At 39.1% G+C, this 27,941-nt stretch overlaps 1 protein-coding gene across 1 annotated transcript; it reads left to right on the top strand.

Annotated features, from left to right (window-relative positions):
* Positions 1–711: 711 nt before the first annotated feature.
* LOC110546366 (ankyrin repeat domain-containing protein 26-like) lies at positions 712–26,965 on the top strand. Its single transcript, XM_060378628.1, has 10 exons — positions 712–832; positions 3,322–3,514; positions 10,229–10,412; positions 13,187–13,324; positions 18,654–18,724; positions 19,047–19,140; positions 21,081–21,371; positions 22,454–22,668; positions 24,278–24,503; positions 26,891–26,965. Exons 1-10 carry the CDS (start codon positions 712–714, stop codon positions 26,963–26,965), a joined length of 1,608 nt encoding a protein of 535 aa, XP_060234611.1.
* The last annotated feature ends 976 nt before the right edge of the window (positions 26,966–27,941 follow it).

The following is a 27,941-nucleotide window of genomic DNA, read 5'->3' as shown; positions in this document are numbered from 1 at the left end:
TGGGACAGGAGGAGCGGGTTACAAAGTGAATAAAGTGTAATTAATAAAGAATTTAAAAAATATATAAAATGCAAAATGATGCATTTTTAAAATAAAGAGAAGCTTCCAGTGATGTGGAGGGCAAAGATGAAAAGGGAGAGAGGGCAAGAGAGCATGGGGGTGGGGTTGGAGAGATGGCTTGGTGGTTAACAGCACTTGACTGCTCTTCCGAAGGTCCTGAGTTCAATTCCCAGCAACCACATGGTGGCTCACATCCATCTGTGATGAAATCTGATCCCCTCTTCTGGTGTGCATGAAAACAGAGTACTCATATACATAAGATACATGAATAAAGAAATCTTAAAATAATGTAAAGTGGACATATATATATATGCATGTATGGAAATGTCATAATGAACCCCTTCATTTTGTACTATTAATATACACTAATACAGTGATACTAAACGGTACATTTTAAAAGATGAGGTAAAAATAGAGAATCTCTTGTTATGTGAAGACATTTAACTTTTAAAATGAAATTGAGGAACATTGGCTCATGGGTAGTTTTCTTCTGATGAAAACATCAGTTCTTTTCAGAAATCGCTGTGCTTCTAATTCTGTAAGAGGATGAACATTTGCCTCTTCTGTACCAATAGCATGTGGTAAAAATATTAAAGTACACTTTGAATCAATGTGACTTATTTTAAAGGTCAAGAAGGAACCCGGAAGGCTATGGAAGATTTTATCGACTTAACTCAGTCATCTGAAACAGCCTCAGAGCACGGCCGCTCTCCTTGCCCTAACTACGAAGCTGTACTGAAGCTAATTGAACGCCTTAGCCTGGAATGCAAAGGTAAGGCCACTGTGTCGGAGCAGTGGTGGCTGTGCAAACTGCTTAGCAGTGTGTCCCGGAGCACCGAGCTGTCTTAGTGCCGTGTCACAAACATGCTCTACATGTAAGGAGAAAGAGCATCATACACGCTTAGCCAGAAATGTTACTATTCCTATCGTGTTTTCCTCAGTGTGCGTGGCACACCCTGTCTTTTTAAAGCCACAGTCTTGAGCATGATTGGGTCAGGCTGTCTTTGCCTCTACCTGGAACACCTTGGGATGCCTTTGAATTGTTTCTCTGCTAACCCCACCCATCTCTTGAGACCATGGTCGACTTCATAACCCCAATCACGTATCGTTAACAATTAAGATACAATCATGTTAACGCCTTGCTTCAGACACAGCTGTCTCTGTAATTTCATTTATATTGCCTGTCTCTGTGTCCATCCTCTGCCTTAGAAGTTTGTTCTTGTAATGGAGCCTTTGTTTTCTGTAGTTTTACTAAGGTGTTTTTTGTATGCAATGAACTGTACATATGTGAAGTGTACCACTTGAAAAGCTTTGACATATCTGTTAAATACATGTTTAGTCAACATAGCAAGATTGTAACACATCTAGCGCTTACAGCACTCTTTCCTTCCCCCCTTTGTAATCACTGAGAGCTCACAAAACTGTTTCCATGTTTGCACCTTCTCCCATTCCCTTTCTTCTCAAGCCTAGACATGGTCAGCTGTTTTTAATTTTTCCATGGACTGTAACGCATATAACACATATCAGCAATAATATTCAGCATTTCTCCACATGCTTGTTATCATTTGTATGTTTTCTTTGAGAAACTGTCATCTCCATTCTTTTGCCAATGAAAAATAAGATTGTTGATTTGTTTGATTTTAAGTTTGTTATATATGATGCAGATAGCATCCCTTTATCACTTGCGGTGTTTGATAGGGCTTTCCCCAATCCACATTCTGGGTTGTCTGTGTATTCTTTTAAGATGACCTTTTTAAGTACTGTCTTTTCTTTTGTGCTGCGGAATGAGTTGAGGGCCCTACGCGTTCTAGGCAAGCATTCTAACACTAAGGTAAATCCTCAACCTTAAGATTGTATTTTTAATAATTTATTTATTCTTATTTTATGTGCATTGCATTGGTGTTTTGCCTGCATGTATGTCTGGGTGAGGGTGTCAGGTCTTGAACTTACAATTGTGAGCCTTTGTGTGGGTGCTGGGAATTGAACCTGCATCCTCTGGAAGAGCAGTCAATCCTCTTAACCGCTGAGCCATCTCTCCAGCCCTAGTAATGTATTTTGAAGAGCAAGAGTTTTTTGTTTGTTTGTTTGTTTTGTTCAGTTATGGATTTTGATTTGGGGTCATACCTAACAAATGTGCATCTATCCCAGTCTTTGTCTAGAAGTCTTATAGTTTTAGGTCCATTTTGAGTTTTTTTATATGTAGGATAGGATGTGTGCCAGGTTCATTTTGTGGTTGTGGATATCCAGTCGTTCTTGATCCACATATTGGAAAGTCCATGCTTTCTCCCCAGTGCTCTCATTGTGCCCACCAAAGTAGCTTTAAAAAAATGTTCAACTTGTTCCAGTAGATTCTTTTGATTGTAACTTACTTATTTGGCTTTCTTTATGCTAAGATCAGCACTGTTTTAATTACTATATATTTATTATATTTAGATCAACCCTGTTCTTGCTATTTTTCAGGATAATTTTTATATTCTAGATCTTTTGCATTTCATATGGGGTTTTTTTGGTTGGTTGATTTTTGTGTTTGCTATTGTGTGATGGTAAAGATTCAAAACATAAGCCTTTGAATAGACTCCTTAAATCTGTAGCCATTGATGTAGATGTGAATTTTAGAATCAGCTTGTCAATTAAAAATAAAATTTGCGGCCCTGGTAATCATTAGCATGCCCTGTCAAGCATTAACCCCTTAGTAAATCTTCAAACCACTAAGCAATAGGTTACATTTACTTTCATGGGTAACATTTTATGTTTTCATATCTTTGTGCATTATATGTGTGATATATGTGTGTATATCTATATGCATAATCGTGTTTGTGGAGCTTTCTATATCTTAGAAGTTTTATCTGTATTTTAGATATTTTGATAAAATGATGTTTGCTTTGTAAACAAGCATTTATTCTAACTAAAACTTGGGAAAGTATGTTTACTTATATTTCTGAGGCTAATACATATGCACAATATATAATTACCAAAACATAGTTTTTATATATCTATAACCTCACATATTTGTCATTGATTTGCCCTCAGAACATTGAAATTGTCTCTATTAGCTATTTTGAAATATTTGGTTAATGTTAAGCATAGTTATCTTATTGTGCTATGTGGCTGTAAAGATGACTTTTCTCATTCAGCTGACTCATGCCTGTGTGTGTGCGTGTGTGTTCAGTATAAGAATGAAGGAATGTGACAAAGCACAGTCATTCATATACAAAAAGTACTCACAAATTTTAATTCCATATTGATTTCTCCCTGATTCAGATTCTAATAGCCTATTAAAAATCCAAGATGCAGTTCATTCATATAAAAGACTAATACAACTTAAAAATAATCAGTGCAAAGTACTTAGAAGAAAATTGGAAGCAATGGAAAGTGAAGGTAATGGACTACAGAAGAAGCTATCAGAAGCAGGACATGAAAGACTAGAACAGGAACAAGAACTGTACAAACTAAGGTATGACCTCTCAATTTAAAATGTCCGAGGGTGACAGGATATGGCTTTTTGATAGAGCCCTGGCCTAGCATCTGTAAGGTCCAACTTTTATCTCCATGACTACCCAGGGGGTTGTAGTGCTGTGTGTAATCCCAGCCCTTGTGAAGCAGAGCAAAGTGAATCTCAAATTCAAGACCAAATGCAGTTTGAGATACACAGGGAAACATTATTGCAGAGGGTGGGGAAGAGAAGGAACAGGGGAAAAGAAGGTGAGAAGGAAGGGGAGGATGGGGAAGAAGAAAAAGCAGCAGCAGCTTTCGTAGTGTTATTGAATATGAAAGTTTGGCATTGACACTAAATCAACAATCACCTCAAAGAAAATAATAGTTGATTCTGGAGCCAAATGTAAGTAGCCATGGCCCACATACCAATGTGGTCATTATTGTGTGGACTTTCAATAGTATTTTAAAGAGAAAGTCATAAATGAAGATATTTCAAAAATACGTTGGTGGGGACACCAAGTAGCCAGATTATGTAAAGCAGAGAAGTATCTGTGATAGACCACAGATGCTAGCTGATAACATTCTTAGGCTTTGGCTCAAAATCTACTGGTTTCTTTTGAAAAGGAGCTTACCCAATACTCCCAGGGACGTTAGCTCAAACAAACAGAGGGATAATCGGTGGCTGCTAAGGAATCAGAAGATAGCCTATGCCAACTGGGGTCTGCAACCTTCCAGCTCTCCACAATCAGAGACTTTTTTAATAAGTCAGTCAGATGTGGTGCTTTGGGAGGGGGATTCAGGTCATAGTTTGTCTTTGGGCAATAGCGCATTTTGTGCTAAAAGAGACAAATGTTGTTTTATGTTCCACTATACCAGGAAGGTTCATTCCTAGGATCTGTTATAGATGAGGCTGAATCAAGAGAAAATGGGGGGTGGAGAGTTGGTAAAGCCATTAAAAAAGAAAATCCCTGGTTCACATTATCTAGCCATCGTGATTCTGATTGGTTTTTCTTCTTCATCTTCTGCATTTAACATAATATGTATACGTGACATAAAATAAAAGTATCATACCCAAAGTTAAAATCAAGAACAAGTATGTCCCTAAGAAGTAAAGGCAGATGAGAGAAACAGGAATTTAAACTAAAAAATTTAAATTTAATTTAGATTAATTATATATTTTCTTGTGTCTACAGTTATTTATAATCTATAAAATATAATATATAATATGATAAACATGCTTGAAGCAATGATATGAGCATTAACTTGCAAGACAAGTTAAAGTATGTAAATGCAGGCTTTTTGGAAGCAGCTTTCAGCCACCATGCAGGTGGAGGGTGAGAGAAGCAGAGAAAGATGTGCTCAGAGAGAAAAGAGAAGAAGGAGATGCGGAAAGAGAGTGGAGAGGGAGAGAAGAGAGAGAGGGAACCCAAAATGTCTAGAATATATAGTGAAGGGGAAGGGGAAGCCTGCTCCTAAGCTAGGGAGTTTAAGGTAGAGAACAAGGTACGCCAGCCATCCTTGAATCAGGTAGGGGCCAACAGATGCTGGGAGAACCTGGGAGCCAGGTACACTTTGGCACAAAAGGTACCTTAGCTGCTTCTCCAGGTCAGAAGTCCAACAGAAATATTTTATTTGCTGTTCAGGGTATTTGAAATTTTTTAATCTTTTAATTTTAATTTTTTTTTATCCAGTTTGAGTTTGTATTTATGTTTTTATGAGGAGTGGCTACTTTTCTTTTAGAAAAGATTTTTCTTGGATTTCTCAATTATTATAATTTGATCTGTCCAGTTATTTAGATTTCAGTAGATTTCAGTTTGAGGAAGTGAGTAGAGATTTCAGTCCCTAGAACTGGAACTTGCATGAGGAAAAAGAGGACTAATGAGAATTATCCTCTGAATTCCACACACATACTAAAGCACATGAGCCCACGCAGACACAAAATAAATACAATTAAAACGAATAAGTGCTGGAATGCTGAAGATGTGGGCACTAATAGAAGCAAAGTAATGGAGTTGCCAGCAAGGCGAGAGCAAACGGGCAAAGAGCAAGCTTCCTTCTTCTATGTCCTTAGACAGTCTTCCAGCGGAGGGCGTGCCCGGCTAGATTTGAACTAAAGAACTGGGTTAGAGAGATGTCTTGCTAGCTCAAAGAGTCAGATTAGAAATAAATCTTAAGTAGAAATCCCCTACAAGTGTACCCTCCATTTTGGGGTTTTAGTTCATTCCATATGTAGTCAAGTTGACAACCAAGAGTAGCCACCATGTCTTTCTTCTGCCATACTCTTTCTTATCTAGGCTGTTACCAGAAGGTGCCGTCCATAATCAGAGAGGGGCTGACCTCATCAGTTAAGGCAATTAGGACAGTTATGTATTTAATTCAGACTCCCTGCTCAGGCAATCTTACTTTGTAGCAATTTGACATTAAAAAACAAAACAAAACAAAACACCGTAATAGTCATGATCATCTTATAAAATGAATTCAATTCAAGATCAAGTCTCCAAAGGTACCAACGGTTCCAAGACTGAAGGTTCCAAGACTCTTAACTGTCAGCTCTTACAGATGAAGAACAAGCTAAAGACCTTCAACATACGGCATGAAATGATCGGTCCCATTCCAAAATGGCAGATCCAAGGCGTAACAATGAACAGTGACACCAAGCCAAAACCAAACTCCAGTGTGGCAAACATCAAATCCTGCAGCTCCCTGTCTGGTACCTGGGGCTCATGATGTAATCAACTGGGCTCCATAGTGTGGGCATTCCACTTCTCCAGCTCCACTGCCACCTCTCGTCTGCTGTGCCACAGCTGTTCTTGGTGCTCATTCCATGACTGTAGAATAGCCACTATCCTGACGTCTCCATCGAAACCTAGCCCTCTCCCTCACATGTTTATAAAGTGGCTTTCCTGGAGGCCTTTGTGTCTGCCACAGGCTGTGGTCTGATTAATACAAACAATAGCTGGCTGTGAATGCAAAGTCCAAGAATCCAGTAGTTGCTCATTTTACAAGGCTGGATGTCTCAGCTGGTCTTTAGTACATAGTGGAATACCAAGGAAGTAGGCTCTTAATGACAGCGAAGGAATGAACTTGTTAGCAAGGATAGAGCAAGCAGGCAAAGAGCAAAAGCTTCCTTCTTCCAGACCCTCTTATAGACTTAGAACTTAGGCAGAATAAAGCCAAAATATCATACTAATGGCTTCTGACCCAGTTTCTGAGAAAATCCTTATTCCTCAGCTGCTCTCTAGACATGATGAACCCCTCAATTCTTTATCTTTCATGTGTGGAAAACAAGCATCACAGGGATGCTGCTGCCCCTGCTTGAGATGCAGTATTTTCCTGCCTAGGACAACAGCTTTTGGGTGGCAACTCTGGGAATACACTTTCCTGGGCAGTTGCTTTCAAGGATCAGGGAATCTCTTCTGCTTAGGTGTTCTGTCTTTAGATGAGCTTGAGGCTTCACAAGATGGAGTCTCCAAAGAGTGGAATTTTGCCCTCAGGGCATCATTCCTATTGTCCCATTGCAGCATAGGGGATTTCTTTCTCCTTGATGGTGCTGATCTCTTGCAGCCTTACCAGGCCACAGAGGAAGACAGTGCAGTCAGTCCTGAAGAGAACTGATGGGCTAGGGTCAGATGGAAGGGGAGGAGGACCTCACCTATCAGTGGACTGGGGGAGGAGCATGGGTGGAGAAGGGGCAAAAAGGGTGGGGCTGGGAGGGGAAGAGGGAGGGGCTACAGCTGGGATACAAAGTGAATAAACTATAATTAATAAAAATAATAATAAAAAAGGGGAAAATGAAGCATTATTTTTTGTTTTAAAAAGATGTTTCTTATAGGCAGCAGGTAGGTGGGTTTTGTTTCCTGATCCACACATTCAGTCTGTGTCTTTTGATTGGAGAATTGAGGACATTGATATTTCAAGTTGTTGAAATGTGTGTGTTAGCTGCGGTCCTGTTGTTAATTTTGTGTTCTCAGCGGTATTTTTAATTTTAGTAATTATGGCTTTGTGTTTCTCTCAGCTCTTTTCTATGCTCATTCTCATCAGCCCAAAATACTGTTTCCTGTGTTTTCTTCAGGTTTGGTTTGTTGAATATAAATTTTAAAGGCTATTTATGTTGTGGAAAGTTTTTCTCTTTCCCCTGTAGTCATGGTAGATAGTTTTGATGCTATATTAGTCTAGGTTTGCTGTCCTTGATTTTTTTAGGACTTGGTATAAGTTGCTCCAGACTCTTTTGGCTTTCAACATTTTTACTGAGAAATTAGCTGTTATTCTGATGACATTTCATATATATGTGACTTGAATTTTTTCTCTTGTACTTTTCAGTACACTCTTTGTTAGTGTTTTAACTATGCTATGTGTAGAAAATTTCTTTCTGGTTTTGTCTATTTGGTGTTCCATGCGCTTCTTGTATTTGTATAGGTGTGCCTTTTTTTTTTTTTTTTTTTTTTTTTAGTTTGGGTACATTTTCTTCTATGATCTTGTTGAGGATCTGGTCTTGGGATTCATTGACTTGGGATTCTTCTCCCTCAGCTCTTCCTATAATTTAAAGGTTTTTAAAAGTGACGCCCCACATTTCCTCTCTGTTCCTTTTCTGTGTTTCTAAATGTTTTCATGTTCACCGATAATTTTGTCTAGTTCTATTAGTTCTATTACTTTATCTTCCAGACATGATATGCTTTGTTCTGCTTGATTCATTCTACTTGCAAGGCTTTCCTTTGAGTTTTCTAGTTGAGTTATTAGGCTTTTCAATTCCATCTTCATTTCAGATTGAGTCCTTATCTTTGTTTTTATCTCTTTATTTAATTCTTTTTTTTAAGCCTTGGATTGCTCTTATTATTTCTATCAGTTTTATTTCTATCAGTTTTATGCTTGTATTTTCTTGGGCATCACTAGGGCATTAATTCTCCTTAAGCTCTTTCTCCTTGATTTCACTGAGCTGTTTTTTTGTGTTTTCTTTAAACTTCTTGAATTCTCTGAGGTTTATGATTGTTCTTTTAATTTCTGGGTCCTGGAGTTCATCTAAGTAATCCTCATTGGCAAGCATTTCTACAGGATTAGGAGGTTTTGGAGAGAAGATACTGTCTTGATCTTTCATATGGTTGGTATTCCTAAGGTGAGATCTGGGTATATAGAGTTCCTTTGTTAGTTTTAAGTTTGTGTGAGTGGAGCAGTGTTAAGGAGAGGGAAGATACTGGAGCCAGCTGGCTGTCGAGATTGGAAGTGGCAGTCAGGTGGGCAGAGCGGACTTGGCTGGAACATAGGATGTACTTCTTAGTCAAAGCTGGGAGTATGGGGGGGGATAGGTTTGAGGGGGAAGGGTGGTTATGACCTAGGAGAGTCCTATTGTATGGCAGACAGGGAGAGAGGACACTGGACCAAGCCTAGAGCTCCTTTGCAGTGAAGGCAGGAAAGGCTAGACTAGGTTGATGCATTTGCCATGGGACCAAGGCTAAGACCTAGTAGGTTATAGAAAAGTGTGGATGCGAGGTCAGGGGTACTCACCAGGATGGACCCTAGAAGAGGGCATGGGTAGTATGGATATGGAATGGGGTTGTGAAGGCTGCACAAAAGTTCCAGTGGGCGGATGGTGGTAGGGTGGATCTTGGCAGAAGCCTGGATGTTGGCTGAAACATTTAGGAGGAAGTGGTGGGACTAGATCAGGCTGTGTGATTGGGGAAACTGTAGAAGCCCAGAAGTCATGACTACCAGGCATGGACCACCAGATATGATTAAGGTACTGACTGTAGGATCTGGGTTTTATCTAGCAGAATGTGAAAAACAAGTACTAGGATAGAGTAGGATACTCGCCAGAATAGAGTAGGTTTAGATATAGAGTTGGGGTGGTATAGGCAGCACGGAGGGACTTGTGAGTTTATCTCAGTAGTCTTTTTTGCCACTTTGTCTCTCCTGTGGGTTTACTTAATTAAGTAATTAAATGTTGTTACTTACTATATGAATGTTTACTTCTTAGTTGTTCTGAAGGACATAGGACCTTTACTCTCAGGCTGTTTTGTTTTTCTCCTTTTTTTCACCAAATCACAGAGTCAGGGGACAGCCTGACCCCGGATAGGGATTTAGGAGAACAGACTGAGACAAACATGCTTGTGTCTGAAGTAGGAAGGCCAAATTCATCTCCAGAGCCAGCTTCTTGGTGAGCTTTAACAGGACATGCGCTTTATTGATATAGTGTATGTGTAGAAGGCATTTGCTTTTGCATAAAACAAAATTCAATGGTTTACGTTACACAGAAGATTTGCTGAGGAGTCCAGTAACAACTGGCTCGTCCCACAGTGCCCGTCCTTCTTATGACCCACAGAAAGTTGTTCAGAGGGGCCATATATTCTGGGTTGTGCATTGGGAAAAGACTGACAAAGACAGAAAGCATTTCCACCTTTTACTGTGCTATAGGAAACAGAATGCTTGATTTAGGTTTCTCTCTGGTTTCTTTAACTTCTGTAAGATTTTGAGTGTATGTCAGTGTGTATTCATGACAAGTAGGATCAAGGTGACAGTTATCTGCCTTTGTTGGTGTGCAACTTGACATTCTCCCTGTCTAGTCTTGAGGTGATGTCTGAAAATGGCAGAAAAGATCAGAAGGGGCAACAGTAAGAGTGCTTCAGAGGAGGGTTAAACACTCTAGAACATATAAATTTTAGAATAATAAGTATATTATGAAACAGGCAAGCAAACATTTTCTAACAAAATTTATTCCTAACATAAGCATTTTAAACTATAGATTTGCTTTAAAACAAGAAGAGGAGAAGAGAAAAAATGCTGACTGGGTTTATGAAAAAGTTAAGGAGCAGCTAAAAGAAAAAGAGGAGCAATATAATAAAGAAGTTAAAATGAAACAAAAACTTGAAATCTATGTTAGAGAACTAGATATGGAATTGAAGACTGTGAGAAATAATCTTAACAAGGTAAGTTAGTCATACATTTAAATTTATATTTTGCTTTTATTTTATCAATATTGTTTATCCCTTTGAATATATTGAATATAAAAATATAAAATCACATTACCTACATGTGAGAATATGATTTGAGAAATATGCTTGGCATATTGATCCTGCAATCATTAAGAGTGTGCACTCACATAAGCATAGCACATCTAACTCATCACACAGGCAATGTAATCTTATTCTTATGGCTTCCTTGAATGGAATGAAGACTTTCTTGGTTCTTTCTTTAAACTTACTAAGGAGACCTAGGTCATGTCAACTCAGTTGTGTCCAAAGCCACCTGAGCTAGTAGTTTCCAATTTCATTGTTTCATGTTTACAAAGAATAAAGGAATGTGGGCAAAAAGAAGATAAGGAAATACAGATTCATTTAAAAAAATTGAAAATGAATTCACAAGAGTAGGATAGGCTCCAAAAAAAAATGCCCTTGTTACCCTGATCATTTGGGTTGCCCTTGCCTTTTATGAGTTTTATGGAGAGAATTCCATGGATCCTGAGGTATGATCTACAGGGATTAGTCATTTTTTTGTGTGTACATCATGGGCCCAGATAAGAAGTTTATATACTCTGTGCATGCTGTCTTGGCTCTACCCAAGACCTATTCATCTGATCAGGAAGGGTGTCACACATTTCATGACCCTGTTGATCCACCATGGGTCCTGCCCTCACTACCAAAGGTCAGTTAGCACCTGTCTCATTTCAGGACCACTGTATGTTCTTATATGGTACGTGACTAACTATATTATCTAGGTTTTAAATAATAAAAGCGTCAGGGTTGGGGATTTAGCTCAGTGGTAGGGTGCTGCCTAGCAAGCACAAGGCCCTGGGTTTGGTCCTCAGCTCTGGGAAAAAAGACAATAAATAATAATAATCTCATGAGAGCACTGGTAGTCATCTAAGGAATTGGCAAGCTCATTTCCTGGGATTAATGAAAAACCAAGCATGTAAGAAAAACAAATGATCAGGCAACGGGGAAAGCAAAAAAGAAAAAAATCAACCCCTTGGGATAAAGGGGTCTAAACATTGGGATTCTGCAAAATAGACACTGGGTTGGATAGTCTGTAGGGTCTCTAAGTCTTCCCCTTTCTCCTCCCCATTTGTCTTACCTTGATATCCTCTCCAATGCCTTACCACTGCTTCTCCTCACAGTATCTTCCATGAAAAGAGGCTTCCTTCCATCTTGGAGAGCATACTTCTGTTTCCCTTGTCTATTTAGTCCCTTCAAGCCTCCTTCATTTCCCTGCTCTTTAGAGCTTGACACCAACTATTGGCAGAGAAGGGCCAATGATGGCATTAGCTGCTTCATGCTGAGGAGGGCAGAGTCTAGGCGGGGGAGGGGGCAGTGGGAGGAATGTTAGTCCAAGACAGAGGGAACTCTTAGGAAGCAGGAGGCTCTTGGAGTTGGTTCAAGAGTTTGCAATGACATTCTGGATGAAAGTGCTCTTTGAGATCCATCTGCAGAAGCAGAGGGACAGAAGGAGCAAGGAGGAGAACAGTAGAGTCTACTACAGCATTACACAGAGCTGTGTCACCATTCCCAGAAAAGTCCCACACATCAGCAATCGGCGAGCAAACACCAGAAGGTATCAAGAGTGACAAAACAATGCTACTCATCTATGACTTAGATGACTATTTTATGAAGTACTAGAAGCCAAGGCCCTCCATTGGGTCGTCTCAAAGTTCAGCTTGCACCTTTCTTCATCCAGTGTCCTCCTCAAGTATCTTACTTGAGGCTGCCATTCTTGAACTAATCATGTGCCCTTAAATGACCTTGAGCTCCTGTCTTATTTAGAGTTTCATTGTTGGCCAAAGACCAGGCCAACCAAGGAAAAAATTTAATTAGGGCTGGCTTAGAGTTTTAGTTATATCATAATGGTGGGAAGCATGGCAGTATGCAAGCAGACATGGGGCTGGAGAAGCTGAGAGTCCCAAAGACAGCCAAGAGGAGACTGTCTTTTGCATTGGGTAGAGACTGAGCATAGGAGGACTCAAAGCCCCTTTTCACAGTGACACACTTCCTCCAACAAGGCCATACCTCTTAGCTGTCTCAGACATGAACTCAGTGGCTGGCTCCTTGATCACCTCCCCCTGAGGGGGGAACAGCCTTACCAGGCCACAGAGGAAAATAATGCAGCCAGTCCTGATGAGACCTGATAGACTAGGGTCAGATGGAAGGTGAGGAGGACCTCCCCTATCAGTGGACTGGGGGAAGGGTAAGGAAGAAGAAGAGAGAGGGAAGGTGGGATTGGGAGGGGCAGAGGGAAGGGGCTATAGCTGGGATACAAAGTGAATAAATTGTAATTAATAAAAAAATAAATTAATTAATAAAAAATAGTGCCATTCCCTGTGGGCCAAGCATTTAAACACATGAGTCTGTGGGGGCCAAACCCATTCAAACACCATGACTTTTAATCTTCCTTCCTCTTCCTTTTAAATTCTTGACTCACAGGAATGTGCCATAATTCCTAATCTTACAATATGTTCAGAATGGAATCAAGGGCCTCATGCAAGCACTGTATATTCCTGGCACCAAGTTTTGGGTTTTGTTGTTGAAAAGACAGCCATAATTTGTCCAATTAAATTTTGAGTAATTAATGTGGGAGTCAGATTATTATGGGTTTTATATGCTTTTTGAACATTTTTCCAACGTTTGTTTCTTAATATTGTTTTAGACTCCTTCTCCACTTATCCTACCACGTGGTATAGGAGTAAAAATGTCTCTAAATGTATCTCTAGGTTTTAGAGGAACGGCATGGCACTGAGAGGCAGCTTTTGCAAGAGCAGAATGCCAGAATCTTACAGGATGAGATTCTGGCAAAGCACCTTCACAAACAAAAGGAACTAGAAATGGCACAGGAAAAAATTAGTTCTCAGGTATTTTCTTTAGTCACTTTCAAATCTCTATATATGTATTTGTATGTGTACATGGTGTTTTAATGAGACTTAAAGGATTCATGAAAAGTACAGAGCATTTTTAAAAAACCCTATGTGGATATACTTAATGTACATACTTTGGTGTGGGAATAGTTTTGTTTTTTGTTTGTTTGTTTGTTTTTGTTTTTTGGCAACCTGGATAAAGTATTATTAACTCAAGTCCATTTGTTACAGCATAGTGATGGCATTCTCAGCGGCCTTATCCAAATGCTCACTCAAGTCCGGTTTCAGACAGCATAGAGTAATGACTTGACAGTGGCCTCATCTGAAGAAAGATTTTTAGTATTTCTCACGAGAATTCATCTTTCTGTGGTCACAGAAGCCTTGCTAGTAACAAAGTACCATCTGCTTTGGGACTGTGACTTTTCCCTCTTGATCTGTTAATGGAGGGATTAGCTTATTCATTCCAACATTTTGTAAAGAGGAAAAGCACAACAAGCAGAGATCGTATTTTAGATGTCACTCCCTCCCTTTCCAGAAGAGAAGCAGTTTGCTCCAATTCTTTATTTCAGTACAAAGAGCTTTTGACAACAATGATGAGTTCTCCTGTAGTCAGAAGCTGATAGAAGACAGTATGAATTAGTAATCTTGAACATGAGTTTTGAGCCAGAACAGTTGCATTAAATCATTCAGCCATAATTCAAAAAAGACCTGGAGAGGACAGGAGCTCCACAAGGAGAGCAACAGAATAAAAAAATCTGGGCCCAGGGGTCTTTTCTGAGACTGCTACTCCAACCAAGGACCATGCATGGAGATAACCGAGAACCCCTGCACAGATGTAGCCCATGGCAACTCAGTCTCCAAGTGGGTACCCCAGTAAGGGGAACAGGGACTGTCTCTGTTGAACTCAGTGGCTGGCTCTTTGATCGCCTCCCCCTGAGGTGGGCGGACAGCCTTACCAGGCTACAGAGGAAGACAGTGCAGCCAGTCCTGTTGAGAACTGATAGGCTAGGGTCAAATGGAAGGGTAAGAGGACCTCCCCTATCAGTGGACTGAGGGGCATGGGAGAAGAGGAAGAGAGGGCAGGATTGGGAGGGGATGAGAGAGAGGGCTACATCTGGGATACAAAGTGAATACACTGTAATAAAGAAAAGAGGAAAAAAAGAAAGGACTTAAAAAGGGTAATCTTATTCAGCAGTAAGTCTCAGAATCTGGAAACATTCTAGGCCTAGATTAGATTGTATGGAGGCTAGAAGTTTCCAGGACTTGATTTACTGTAGCAGATGTAGGCAGTAATCCTCAGAGACATATAATCCGGCAAATAAAAGGTACTGTTACACTTTTTAAAGCACAGAAATATTGGGAACAAGTGTAGTACTTACATCCAAAGTAAATAAAAAAGAAAATTATCTAGATCTGTCACTGGAGTTTAAAAAAGCAACTTTATTTAGATAGCACAGACATATCATATAGGTCATACATTTAATGTATAGAATCCCACTGTTTGGTAACGTGCTCTAGCATGCTTCACAACCACTTTCACCACCACAGGCAATTTTAGAACACCGTCACAACTTGGAAAAGAAACCATAAACTCTTACCTGGGGAACGCTCAGTGACCAGCGCCTCCCTCCTCTTCTGTGCTGGAAACCCACCAACCTGTTCCTCATCTCTTTCATTTCTTTGTTCTGGCAAATGGAGCCCCGAGATATGTAGTCCTTTTTCTGTGGCTTTTTTCTCTTAACATACTGTGATGTGTTATATCAAGTGTGAGCACATTTCCCTTCCGGTAATTGTGCATCTGTTCTAATTACCCATTTTCGGCTGACAGACGTCAAGGTTCTGCCTGACGGCTATGTTAGTTACTTCTTTTTTAACCGTGAAGAAACACTATGACCAAGGCAATTTACTAAAAAGAAAACTTTATCAGGGCTCACAGTTTCAGAGGGTGAGTCCATGACCATGCTGGTGGGAGCATAGCAGCAGACTTGGCACCGAAATAGTAGCTGAGAACTTAACATCTTTATCCATAAGCAGAAGGCATTGAGGGGGGAGAGAAAAAGAGGGAGATGGGGTAGAGACTGCGAATAGCATTTCTCCTAATGTTTTCCAAATAACTGGGGACCAGCCTCTTAAATATGTGAGCCATTCTCACTCAAGCCACCCACACTGGCTGTTACTGAAAATACTGCCATGAACTCTCATTTGTGACGTACTGGTATATAATAGAATATCTCCCTACTGCTGAACTTTATTCTCAGTTACCTGGGCTGGTTTAGCCTTCTCTCTCTCTCTCTCTCTCTTTCTCTCTTCCTCTTTGCTCTTGTTGGCTTATTCTGTTTGTTTGTTTGCTTGCTTGGGTGGACAGGGTCTAATGCTGCAGCCAGATAGATAAACCTAGAACTCAATATATAGACTGAGTAAGCCTGGAATTCTGATGAGTCTCCTGCCTTATCCTCCCAAATGCTTGAATTCCTGGCATAAGGTGCTATACAAGGCTACATGTCTCATATTGTTAAATAAATGATAAATATGTGTGCTTAACAGTTGTTAGGATAAGAGTAACTCTTCAAATCTAAGTCAGCATACTACACAGATGCTTGCACAGCCATATTTATTGTGGCATTATTCAACAGAGGAGTGGATAAAGAAAAATTGGTTTGTATACACAGTGGAATTTTATTATGCTGCAAAGAAGAGCAAACTTATATATTTGTGTGGTGTATATGAATGCTATGAAAGTGACAGACCATTGGGAAAAGGGAGGGATTAGCCTAGCCTAAAAGATAAAGAGAAAAACAGAAAATGACAGTGTTGGCTGGAGTTAAATAAGGTCAACAAGCATGATATATACTGATGAAAGTGTATTTTTTGAAACTCACTGCTACACACAGTGAAACTATGCTAATAAAGAAAAGAAAAAAAAAGGATAAAACGATATCCTTCATTCCACAGCAATAGTTTACTTAAGACACTGACATAATAAGGCTCTCATTCTAAATACGCTAAGAAATTAAATACAAAACTAACAGCACTCACTTTAATGGTGAAGAACTGTATCACATTTTTCTCACTACGGATAAGGAATGAGACCTGCCATCATTCCTTACTATAAAATTGGAGATGGGATTGATGGACATATAGAAATTTGCCAACTAAAATGCCCTGGATACAGCTTTTCTGATATGCCATCACTCCATATAATCTTCAGTATTCATCAGAGCACATGCTAAAGCATCCCAGCACTTGCAGTGACTGGGAACGAATTGATTCAGGAATCTTGATTTCACATTACAGTCCAATATTTTCAGGCATTGGCTCTAGCTTACTTCTGATGTTCACGCACCTTGCAGACCACTTAACCCAAAAGGAAACATTGGCACTGTGCCACATCATCACTGCCCACCAAGGAGTCCTGAGAACAAATGGATTGCAACTAATGATAAGTGGACAAAGGTTCCAGCAGTTAGTGATATTAATGGCTTCATGGGGTATTAAGAATATATCCTGGGACTCACAGTCACCATTTCTTGCACTCTCTGGAAGGAAGGAATGATTCAGTCCACGTCACATAGATTATTTCTTCCATTGGCATGCCACGTACCTAGAAGATCAAGTTTTAATAAAACTTAACGTATACTAATAATGCTAATGATAATACTATGAGCCTATGTAAGTTCTTTATGTACACATTAAACTTCCCAATCATCCAATGAAGCACATAATATTATTGTCTTCATCTTACAGAGAAGACATAGACATGGAAAAGAACTTACTTGGGACCACGTAGCTAGTAACTATTGAGTCTGGGCTTCAGATTCAGCAGTTAGACTTCTGTGCATTTCTGAATGTGACATTCAAATTACCACTGTCATTGGAATAGTGGCAGTCATTTCTATACACAGGAACATTTCATATGACAACTTGAGGTTGTCTTGGGAACACAACAGTTTAAATTTTCACCACAGAGAATATCTTCTCTCTGTTGTACCAGTTTTGTTGTTCTTAGTGTAGTTATGGCTTGAATGCAAACTGTCTCCCTCAAGCTCACATGTTTGAGTGTCTGGTCTGTTGTGGGTTGAGCTGGGAAACCTTAAGGTAGTGAGGCCTAGATGAAGGAACTGGGTTCCAGGGAGGGAGGTCTTGAGGCATGTAGGCTAGCATGCCTTTCTTTCTTATCTCTCTTCCTGAGATTAGAGACACACAAAGCTGTGCGCCAGGTTCTTTCCACCGTGTGGCAAACCTTCGCTGCCATGCCTCCTTCCCCACCGGGAAACTGAGAAAAAATTTCTCTTCTCTTGAGTCACTCTGGACAGCAAAGAGAGAAACTAGCACTGAAAATTGGTACCAAAATGTGGGGCTTTATAAACCCGGTCATGTGGTTGGGCCATTGAAACTGGTTTGCTTGGAGAATATGGGAGTGTTGGTAGCTTGGGGCCAAAGAAGCCTTAGAATATTGTAAGTGGAGTTTCTCTTTTAGTAGATGGTGGCAATTAATACAGTTGTTCAACCAGTCAACGCACAGAGTGTAGGAGATGGTGGCGTGCTCACCTCTAAACGGGACATCTACTTCACACTCCTATCTCTAAAGGTTCAGAATTCATTGCAGAAAGGGGGACAGAAAGACTGTAAGAGCCCAGGTAATAGGCATCTGCAGCAAAACACTATTTGCCAGACACGACAGGGCCATTGCAAGCATGAAGTCACAGAGGCAGTGACTGCAAGCACAAGGCTCACACGAGATCAAGCCCCACCTCCCAAGACCTAGTATAGAAAGATGAAATGTTAGCATTTCCCTCTGCTACTTGGTCAGCTACCTCAGGCCCCTTCCCCACAGCTGTAAGCACCACATACCTTACACATCATGAAGGAATGTGCTCCTCAAACCATGAGTGAGCCAAAATGAATCCTCCTCATGATTTCCATAGTGTAGTCTATCATTGTGACACAGACAGTGACAAATATGATAACACATAAATTAAAAACAGTAATTTTTTCAGTCCTCGTTCAAGTATCCTACGGAATGAGTTCCAGGACAGCCAGGCTACACAGAGGAAATCCTGTCTCAAAACACAACAACAAACTTTTTAAAGGACTTATAGAGTTTTTCAGGCTTTGTAAATCATAAACTCTCTGTTTTGTGTAAGGAATACTTTTGGATGTGTCTGTAATTTAGCTAATTTTTACTTGCAACAACAACAACAACAAAAATGTAGTTATACATAGTCTTTAGGTGAAGGATGACTGTATCCACTGAAATTTTAGCACAAAACCCAGAATGGCTGTATTTATACCAGATTATTAGTAAAGGGTTTTTCCTTTGTTTTAGTTGCAGGAAGCCCTGGACCAAAACATAAAGCCTGCACAATGCGCTAAGAAGATGCAAGACTGCATGCAAAAGTACACAACATGCAAAATGACTTGAGTATTTACAAAGCAAAGTGTGTGGTATGAAAATTACACCAGCCATGACAACTTATGAGATTTCGTCTTGATTCACTTGAAATCCACAATTTAGGCTTGGGCTACATTTCAGGCGTATAGTAATTTTTGCACATTTTATAAATTTGCATTATTATCCATAAAATACAGATAGAAATGATACATTTTTATTTTATTTTTTTATTTTTAAGAATATATTATTTCAGATATTTGTTGATAACTTGCGTGTTGTTTTTAAAACTGGTGTGTGAGAGTAACTATTTTAAAATGTACGTTATAGACTTGGACTTGAAAATTGCAAGTTAAAAGCTACAGCAAGAAAGCAAGCAGAGAAAATTGACCAGTTAAAGAAAAATCTACTAAGTGAAATTTTGGTAAGTTATTCTTTCTTGTGATAATAAAAAGAAAGTTTTATTTCTCCAATATTAGAAATATTTTAGGTAGTAGGGCATTTTCATTGGTGAAGATACTTACGTTCATACAAACATATACAATTATATTAGTAACACAGATAGTCCTCTTTGTAGAAGCTTGCTGAATTCATAAAATTAATGATAACATAAATTTTAATTTTAATGAAATTTAAAAACTTTAATGTAAACTAAAATGTACTGGGTAGTATATTTTAAATAAAAATGTTGTAAGAGTCTAAAACCAAAATTATGGCCTACATTTTTAGCTACTCCCCCACCAAAGAACATGGAGGGTCTCTTCTGTGCTTTCATTATTGTGAATAATGTTGCTATTACCGGATTATTTTGTAAATAATGTGTGAAATTTAGGTACAATACACAAAAGAAATACAGTTTTTATTAATGTGGCTGTTATTGCTATTATGATTTTTGTGACACTGGGATGGAACCTGGCACGTACAGGTACAAAGCAAGCATCTTAGCATGGAGCTACACGGCGAGCCTAAACTGTGAATTCTAAGTGTTTGGATCTCTGGATTTTAGAGCAGCTTTAAAAATCATAACAGAGTAATTATTTGATCTAGAATTTGGGTTGTCTATTTTTATCTAAGACTTTTCAGCAGGATTTTGACCATGAATTTCTTATAACCTTATGTATCTCATCAGGAATGAGCCACTATATAAACATTTTCCCCCAGAGGTTTGATCTTTAGATTTTAGAAACAAAGTTTTCATATTCATCTGTGATCATTAGCCAAACGCTTAACTGTCCAATATTAGGGGGGAAAAGATGTTGTCCAGTATGTCGATATAATCATGTACATTAAAACTCTATTTTCTAAGCAGTACAGAATTCTTTCATGCTTTCACCTGTAGAATTTAACATTGTAAGTTTGAAATATGAACACCAAATTGGAACAATGCAGAAGTTGCTCCCACTAAGTGGTTTAAACCATGGTTGCTAGATTCTTAAAATTCCATTACAAGACCACAGTTATCACAGTGTTATGGTTCAGATCTGTGCCACTTTGTATCATAATCGCTTCAAACTTCAAAGCATCAAAGCCAACCTTTTTAAAATAAGCTGTGCTTTAAGGTTTAGTGGTGCCAGCTTACTTAGTATCAACTTCAGTGACTTGAAACTAGGCTGTGAGGACCAAATTGAAACAGTGTCTTCTAGACACAAGATAAACTGTACTCCTAAACTCATAGCTTGTTCATCCACATGTTTGACAGTAGAATCTGAATTTTGACTCAACTTTGGCAGGGCTGCCTCCATTTGGATTCACAGTATGGCTTGAGCTGCCTCACAATTACAATATCATGCTATTGAATTAGGTCATTCTTCTTCAAAAATTATATGGATCATATCTTTCAACCTTCATACTGGGAGATATCATTGCTTTCTGAGAATTACTGCATCTAAGAATTCAGTTCAAATATTATCAAATATTTGAAGTTCAGAAAAAGGATTATTGACATTAGAATCTTTTGTCATAAGATTCGTTAACTAGGGTATTATTTTATATGCCTTACTTACTTCTGCTGGCAGCCAGTTATTTGTAGGGCCTATGAATCACTATAGGATATCCCTATGTCTTCTTTAAAAGTGAAGAGAGATACCTAAGAGGCTTTCTTCTAAGAGTTGACGTCATGCTAAGATAAAGCTATAGAACAATGACACTATTGTATGAGGGATAATAAGAATAAAGACTGTGTTGTTTTGTGATCCTTGGTGACTTTTGTTCTTGTTGACTTTCTGGGTAATTAACAACCACATTGTAAGAATCAATTAGACCCTTTGTGGCAATTAAAATTGTGTAAGATTTTGTTACTTGTGTTCTATTAGACTCTTCTCAACCCACTCCTCAGCACAAAAGTATGTTGTTTTGTGTCTACAGAGTGATGATTTTACTGCAAAACTGGAGACTGCATCTTCCAAATGTCTACGTCTGTATAAAGAAAACCAGCTGCTGCAGCGGGAATTACGATCTATGAAAACCATACAAAAGAAATGTGAAAAATTAAAGAAGCATAAAAGGAAGTTAGAACAAGAAGTCGTGAACCTGAAATGTCACATGGAAAAAAACATGATAGAATGTGGTCAAATAGAACAATATAAATGGGAAATTGAAGAGAAAACAAAGCAGGACTTAGTAGAAAAATTGAAACAAGTCAACCTATTTTTGCAGGTTAATTACATGCAATATGTCTTAATGCTTTTCACTGCAAGCAATATTTTGGTTGTACGTGTTGTATGTGTTCCTTCTACTTTTCATGTAGCGATCTGTTTTGTAATTAAAAGAAATTATGGGAAAGGCCAGAGGTTAGGGAGGACCAAATTGAAACAGTGTCTTCTGGACACAAGACCACCGTACTCCCAAACTCACAGCAGATGTGATAGCCAGCAGAAGACCTGGACAAGATCCAACCGGTCCACATTTGGCGTGGGAGGGGGATCACAAACTCCCTTTCCTAACTGAGAAGTCACGAAATCTATGGCTTCCCGGGAAAGAGAACTCTCTCTTTTAAAGGGTGTGGCTCCTGGTAAGTCAACCGTGCTCCAGCGGATACCCCACGCCCATGAGCACAGGCACAGCACAAATTGATACATTACAAATTAAAAAAAAAAAAAGGCCACTGGAAATTGGTTGTAGGAGGAGCTGAATGGAGGAGAGGGGGGAGCACCTGATGAAAATCCATTCTACAAAACCCTCCGAGAGTAAAAATGTTACATTAGAACTTTTGCAAGGAAGGTGATACATGTTTTCCTTGGTATAGTTTCATCAGCATAAGCAGACTGAGCTTGCAAAACTATTTTTCTTAGAGAATCATTTGGTATTTAAAGACTAGCTGGCATAAAACATGACTTAGGAAAAAAAAGAAAAATATAGAATAAAATTGCACTTTGAATTGTACTTAAGTTACCTTGTTCAATTTTTAAATTTTGGGTTGATATTATCATGTGGATTGTCATATTATGTGAGTATGAACACAGAATAATATTGACCTGAGGCCATAGCTCATCACTGGGGAGTGTACTAAACACATGTTCAACCCTGAGCACCACAAACAAAATGAAAAGGGTAACAAATAAATGAATGATTCTATTTTAAGTACAAGTTTGATGTAATTCACATTAATAAACAATATTTGGAATTTAGCATCATTTTACATATTTAAATGTGGCTGTGAAATAGCTAAAGGAAACAGGTGCATAATAACTACTTGGGCTACAGTTATTTTTAAACTGTTTGCTTTCAATTTGCCGTAGACACAAGCAGCCTATGAAGACAAGCTAGAGAAGTTAAGACACAAACAGAACACCTCAGTGCGAACCCAGATGGAGCTCAGAATAAGGGACCTGGAGTCGGAATTCTCGAAAATGAAAAGTCAAGTAGATTGTAACCAAATAGAAATGGAAAACTATAAGCATCTCTACCTAGAAGAAGTCAAACTTAGAAAATCACTGTCAAATAAACTAAGCAAGTAAGTCAGAGCATCGCAGAAGATGAATCAAGCTCACTATTTTGTCCCTAGTGCACAATTTTTAGTAAAATGGGTTACAGTAATAGGTGAGGTGTGAAAGGTAGCTATAGAATGTAGATTTGGAGGCTGTACTGGAGCCCAATCAGAGGGCTGGTCTAGCATGTGCAGTGCCCAACCCCAACTTACAAAGGGAAAAAAAAAGAGTATAATTTTAGAAAAATAAAATGAAATGAACAACTTACATGAAGGGGCCAGAGAGATGGTTCCAGTGTCTTAAGAAGTGCATCCTGCTGCACCCAAGTTGAGGTCCCAGCGCTCACCTCAGGCTGCTCACAACACCTGTGATTCCAGCTCCAGGGGATCCACCGTTTCAGGCCCTACCAGCACCTGCACTCCTGTGCATAGACTCATTTTTTAAGTCTTTTTAATAGCTTCATGGATGTCAATCTATACCTCCAATTCTTTCAATATGGCTTTTTGTCCTTTATGTTATCCTACAGTTAACCTGGCATGTTTCTAAAGCTTTGTATTTCATACCCCCTTGTTACCAAAGAAGAACACGTGAACAAGGTTGGAAAGTTACAACTGAAGCTGTAATGGGATATTATCACTGCTGCACTGGGCACATTCTAGTCACTCACAAAATTACTTTCCTTGATTAGGACTTTTGCTATTACCACTTGTGGGTCCCTAGCCAGAGACTGCCCTTTGGAGTTTTCTATTGTACCTAAAAGCATAGTTTTGTCACAAGAAAACATCAGCATAAGACTTAAGCCGGGCAAGGTGGCACAGGCCTGTAATCCCTGCACTCTGGGAGGCAGAGGCAGGCAGATCTCTGAATTTGAGGCCAACCTGGTCTATAAAGTGAGTCCAGGATAGCCAAGGCTACCTAGAGAAATCCTGTCTCAAAAACCAAAAACCAAAACCCAACAACAATGAAGACTTAAGGAAAGTATAATCTGAAAAATTATAAAATGTAATTTCAGATTCAGTGCAGGGCTAAATAGAAGTCAGAAGGGATGGAGGGCTCCTTTAAAGTCCTGGCAAATGTGTAATGACTGTATTGTCCCGAGAGGTGTCTCCGCTGTCCTGTTCTCGCCTAGGTTATTCCTCTGAGTTATTTCAGCGCCACGTGCTTAATTTCTTCCAGGAAATGGGTGAAATGTGGATGTGGTGGAAGAAGAATGCCTTTAAGGGATAGTTCTTTAAATCCTTGTATTGATTTACTAACTACATATATTTATGACTTTCTTGATCTTCTTTTCAACATTCTCACAAAGTAGAATGGTGAGTGAAGCTAGGAAAGCTGAAGTGCACACCATTTCACAGTTACTCCTGGCTTTTGTTTCTAGTGGCATCGGTAGTCTTCTGCATAGGGCTTTTCCAGACGTCTGCTGTGTTAGTGTTGAGCCATCTCTCTTGTCCACACTGTTTGAAGTGGTTGCTAGTTAGAAATTCCCCTGCATGCACGCTCTGCTTTGGAACAGTTTTAATCCTATACTTAGATACACTGTATACATTCTGACACAAGTTGAGCAAATACATTAACTGTTTTAAAATGAAGGTAGGGAAGTGACCTATGAATAATTTGTCTTTGCACTCTTCATAGAACAGATGAAAGGCTAGCAGAGGTGAAGACCAAACTTCTCCTGGAGAGAAAACAGAACAGAGCTTTACAATACAGTGCAGTTGATGCAAGATCTGTCCTGGAGTCCACTTGTCCTAGAGACCCAAGTAATAAATTTTTTATTTCAAGAAGTGTCTCTGGTGAAAACATGGCTTCTACCTCAAACCTCTGGCATTCCGTTGAGACCATGGAAAACTGCAAGACCAAGGTTGGTTTTATCTTCTTCACTTTCCTTCAGTTTGTTCCCATTTCCGGTGTAGTTCTTTTCAGTGTCAACGTAATACCAAGCTATTTAGCTAACTTGTGCCTATTGAGTGAACATTATAACAATGTATGCTCATGAAGAAAGAAAAGAGAAATTTTATAATTTTCAAAAGTTCCAAAATTCTCATTTGCAAGCAACACTCATTTGTGAAGTTGATTTGTCAGATGTAATTAAATGGTAGATTTTCAGTTTCTATAGAACATTACTAGCTTGCTACTTTAGGAAGTGACTGCTGAAAACTGAAAGGTTTGAAACGCTTTGCTTTTCCTTGTAAAGCATTTTAGTTTGTGCTTATTTTTTTTCCTAGTTAACTGAAAAATGTCATTAGAATTTTGATGTAATTGGTTTGGCTCATAACATGACCAAATTCACAGTATTAATTGATGTCCTATTAGCACTGACACCTTTTCATTTTTTATTTTCTTTGTTAGTTGCTTCCTTTGCTGTTTTAAACTTCACTGTAAACTTTCCAGTCCTCTTTTTTACCCACTCAACTTTGTGTGCTCTTCTCCTTTGACTTATCCATCAAGTCCAATTTTAGTGCCTCTGTTTTCATGAATGTAGAGTATAATGGATCTATCACTGGCAACAATCTTTAATCTCTCTCTCTTTCTCTCAAAAGCTATCAGTTGCAATAATTGGTCTGATAGGGTGGAACTTCATGTCCACCTCCTATTGCCATGCTGATATTTCACTTCCTTGGCTATGTTTATTCCGTGATTTTTTGAGATTATTATAAATGATACTTTTTCCTGATTTCTTTCTTGGAAACTCTGAAATTGGTAAACCAAATCAAACAAAACAACAACATAAACCCCTGGTGATTTGATGTTGAATTTTGCCCTACTTTGCAGAAGTATTTATCAAGCCAAGAGTTTTTGGATAGGATATTTAAGTTCTCTTCTGTATAGAATCATATCATCCTAAAATAAAATTAATTTTATATCTTTCCTATATTTGTCCCTTTTAATTTCTTTCTCTATTTTATTCTTCTAGCTGACTTAAAACACTACTGTAGAGGAATACAAGAAGTTCTTTCTTTTTTAATTTAAATTTATTTATTTATTTTTCATTTTTTACATTTACTTATTTTTTATTAATTACAATTTATTCACTTTGTATCCCAGCTGTAGTTCCTCCTTCATCTCCTCCCAATCCTGCCCTCCCTCCCTCTTTTTCTCCTATGCCCCTCCTCAAGTTCACTAATAGGGGAGGTCTTCCTCCCCTTCTCTCTGATCCTAGTCTATCAGGTCTCATCAGGACTGGCTGCATTGTCTTCCTCTGTGGCGTGGTAAGGCTGCTCCCCACTCAGGGGGAGGTGATCAAAGAGCCAGCCCCTGAGTTCATGTCAGAGACAGTTCCTGTTCCCATTACTAGGAAACCCTCTTGGGCACTGAGCTGCCATGGGCTATATCTGTGCAGGGATTCTAGGTTATCTCCACACATAGTCCTTGTTTGGAGTATCAGTCTCAGAAAAGACCCCTGTGCCCAGAATTTTTGGTTCTGTTGCTCTTCTTGTGGAGCTCCTGTCCTCTCCAGATTTTACTATTTCCCACTTCTTTCATAAGATTCCCTGCACTCTGCCCAAAGTTTGGCTATGAGCCTCAGCATCTGCTATGATACCCTGCTGGGTAGAGTCTTTCAAAGGCCCTCTGTGGTAAGCTCCTGTCCTGTTCCCTGTTTTCTCCCTCTTCTGATGTCCATCTTGTATGCCTTTCTGAGTGAGGATTGATGTCTTACTCAGGGTCCTCCTCCTTGCTTAGCTTCTTTAGGTATATAGATTTTAGTATGTTTATCCTGTATTATATGTCTAATGTCCACTTATAAGTGAGTATATACCGTGTGTGTCTTTCTGCTCCTGGGATACCTCACTCAGGATGACGTTTTTTAGTTACCACTATTTGCCTACTTTCTTTTTATTTTTATTAATTCTTTGAGAATTTCTTAGTTTTTACTATATTCACCCCTCTTTCAACTTCTTCCAAATCCACTGTCCTCTTCCTTACCCACTCAACTTTGTAAGCACTTCCCCTTTTATTCATTCATCAAGTCCAATTTTAGTGCCCATGTTTTCATGAATGTAGAATTAGTAAATTTATCAGTGGGAACAATCTTAAAGAAAACTGTCTCTCTTTTAACAGCTACCAATTTCAAAAGTTTCTCTGATAGTGGTAGACCTTCATGTCCACTTCCCATTGCCATGTTGATACTTCTTCTGGCTTGAGCTTGCTTACACCAAGCTTGGGTGTACTGTCATAAACACTGTCAATTCAGCTGTGCAGCTGGCTACTCTGTCTGAAAAATTCATTCACCTCCTCTTGCTTTTACAGTCTTTATGCCCCTTCTGCAATGATCCCTTAGCCTTGGAGGAGAGGTTGCAGTATAAATGTGCCACTCAGGACTGAGCATTGTACAGGCTCTTATTCCCTGAACCTTGGACAGTTAAATCACAATCTATAGCAAAGAGAAAGCTTTCCCATGAGGGTTGAGGAGATGTATTAACTTATGGATATAATGGTAAGTCATTAGAAGTCGGTTTAGCATGGTGTCTACCAGAAAATATCAGTAGGTTCTCCCCAAGCACCCAGGACCTGTCTAGCCACAGGTTCTTGGACCAATAATGGTGGCATGTATGGGTTTTACATTGTTCAACAGTACTTAAATCTGATCAGAAAGGAGTTGGTCACTCCCATGATGTTTGAGACACTGTTGTACCAGTGAGCAATATCTTGCCAGGCCAGTTGCTACCATACATCACAGGGTTTCACAGCCAGGTAAAATTGATGATTATCTTCTTCCTCTAGTAGCATATATAACAAGGTCCAGCACTAGGAAAGCTAGCTGGAATGTCAGCTTGGTTTCTTCATGTTCTACGACTCAGGTATGTTTTATTTTCAGCAATAGGGTCTTACCATCAAGTTCCATGGATAGCCAAGAGCATTGGCAAAAGCTGTAATGTTGGGTTTATTTGGACCCTTAATGGCCAGCGGCTCCTAGAGAAGTAACTCACTCTTGGGACTGGATAGTCACCTGTTAGACTGTGGTGTCTAGTAGGGGAATGGTTGCCATGTTATAGAATAACTCCATTTGACTTTACTGTACGTGTACTTTAGTAATTATCTGCATTAGTAGGTTTTCATAAGACTTTTTTGAAGTCTTTAATGTTTTTTATACTCCCTAGATTTTTTTATTACCGTACTCTGCCTTTTTACCAAAATTAACCCCTTCTTGTCCTGTAATTCCCTTCTTACCCTTCATACCCCACATTATAGACCCCCCTCTGTTGAAAGACTCTCCATAGGCCTTTTGTAGTTTCCTAACCTTGATGGGAATTCCAAATACAACACATGTATTGAAAGATTCAGGATGACGTCAACAAAA

Source organism: Meriones unguiculatus, chromosome 2, assembly GCF_030254825.1.
Source record: "Meriones unguiculatus strain TT.TT164.6M chromosome 2, Bangor_MerUng_6.1, whole genome shotgun sequence".
Classification (NCBI taxonomy): domain Eukaryota; kingdom Metazoa; phylum Chordata; class Mammalia; order Rodentia; family Muridae; genus Meriones; species Meriones unguiculatus.
Note: the sequence above shows the minus strand (reverse complement) of the source record. Positions and strands in the feature narration are given on the sequence as shown.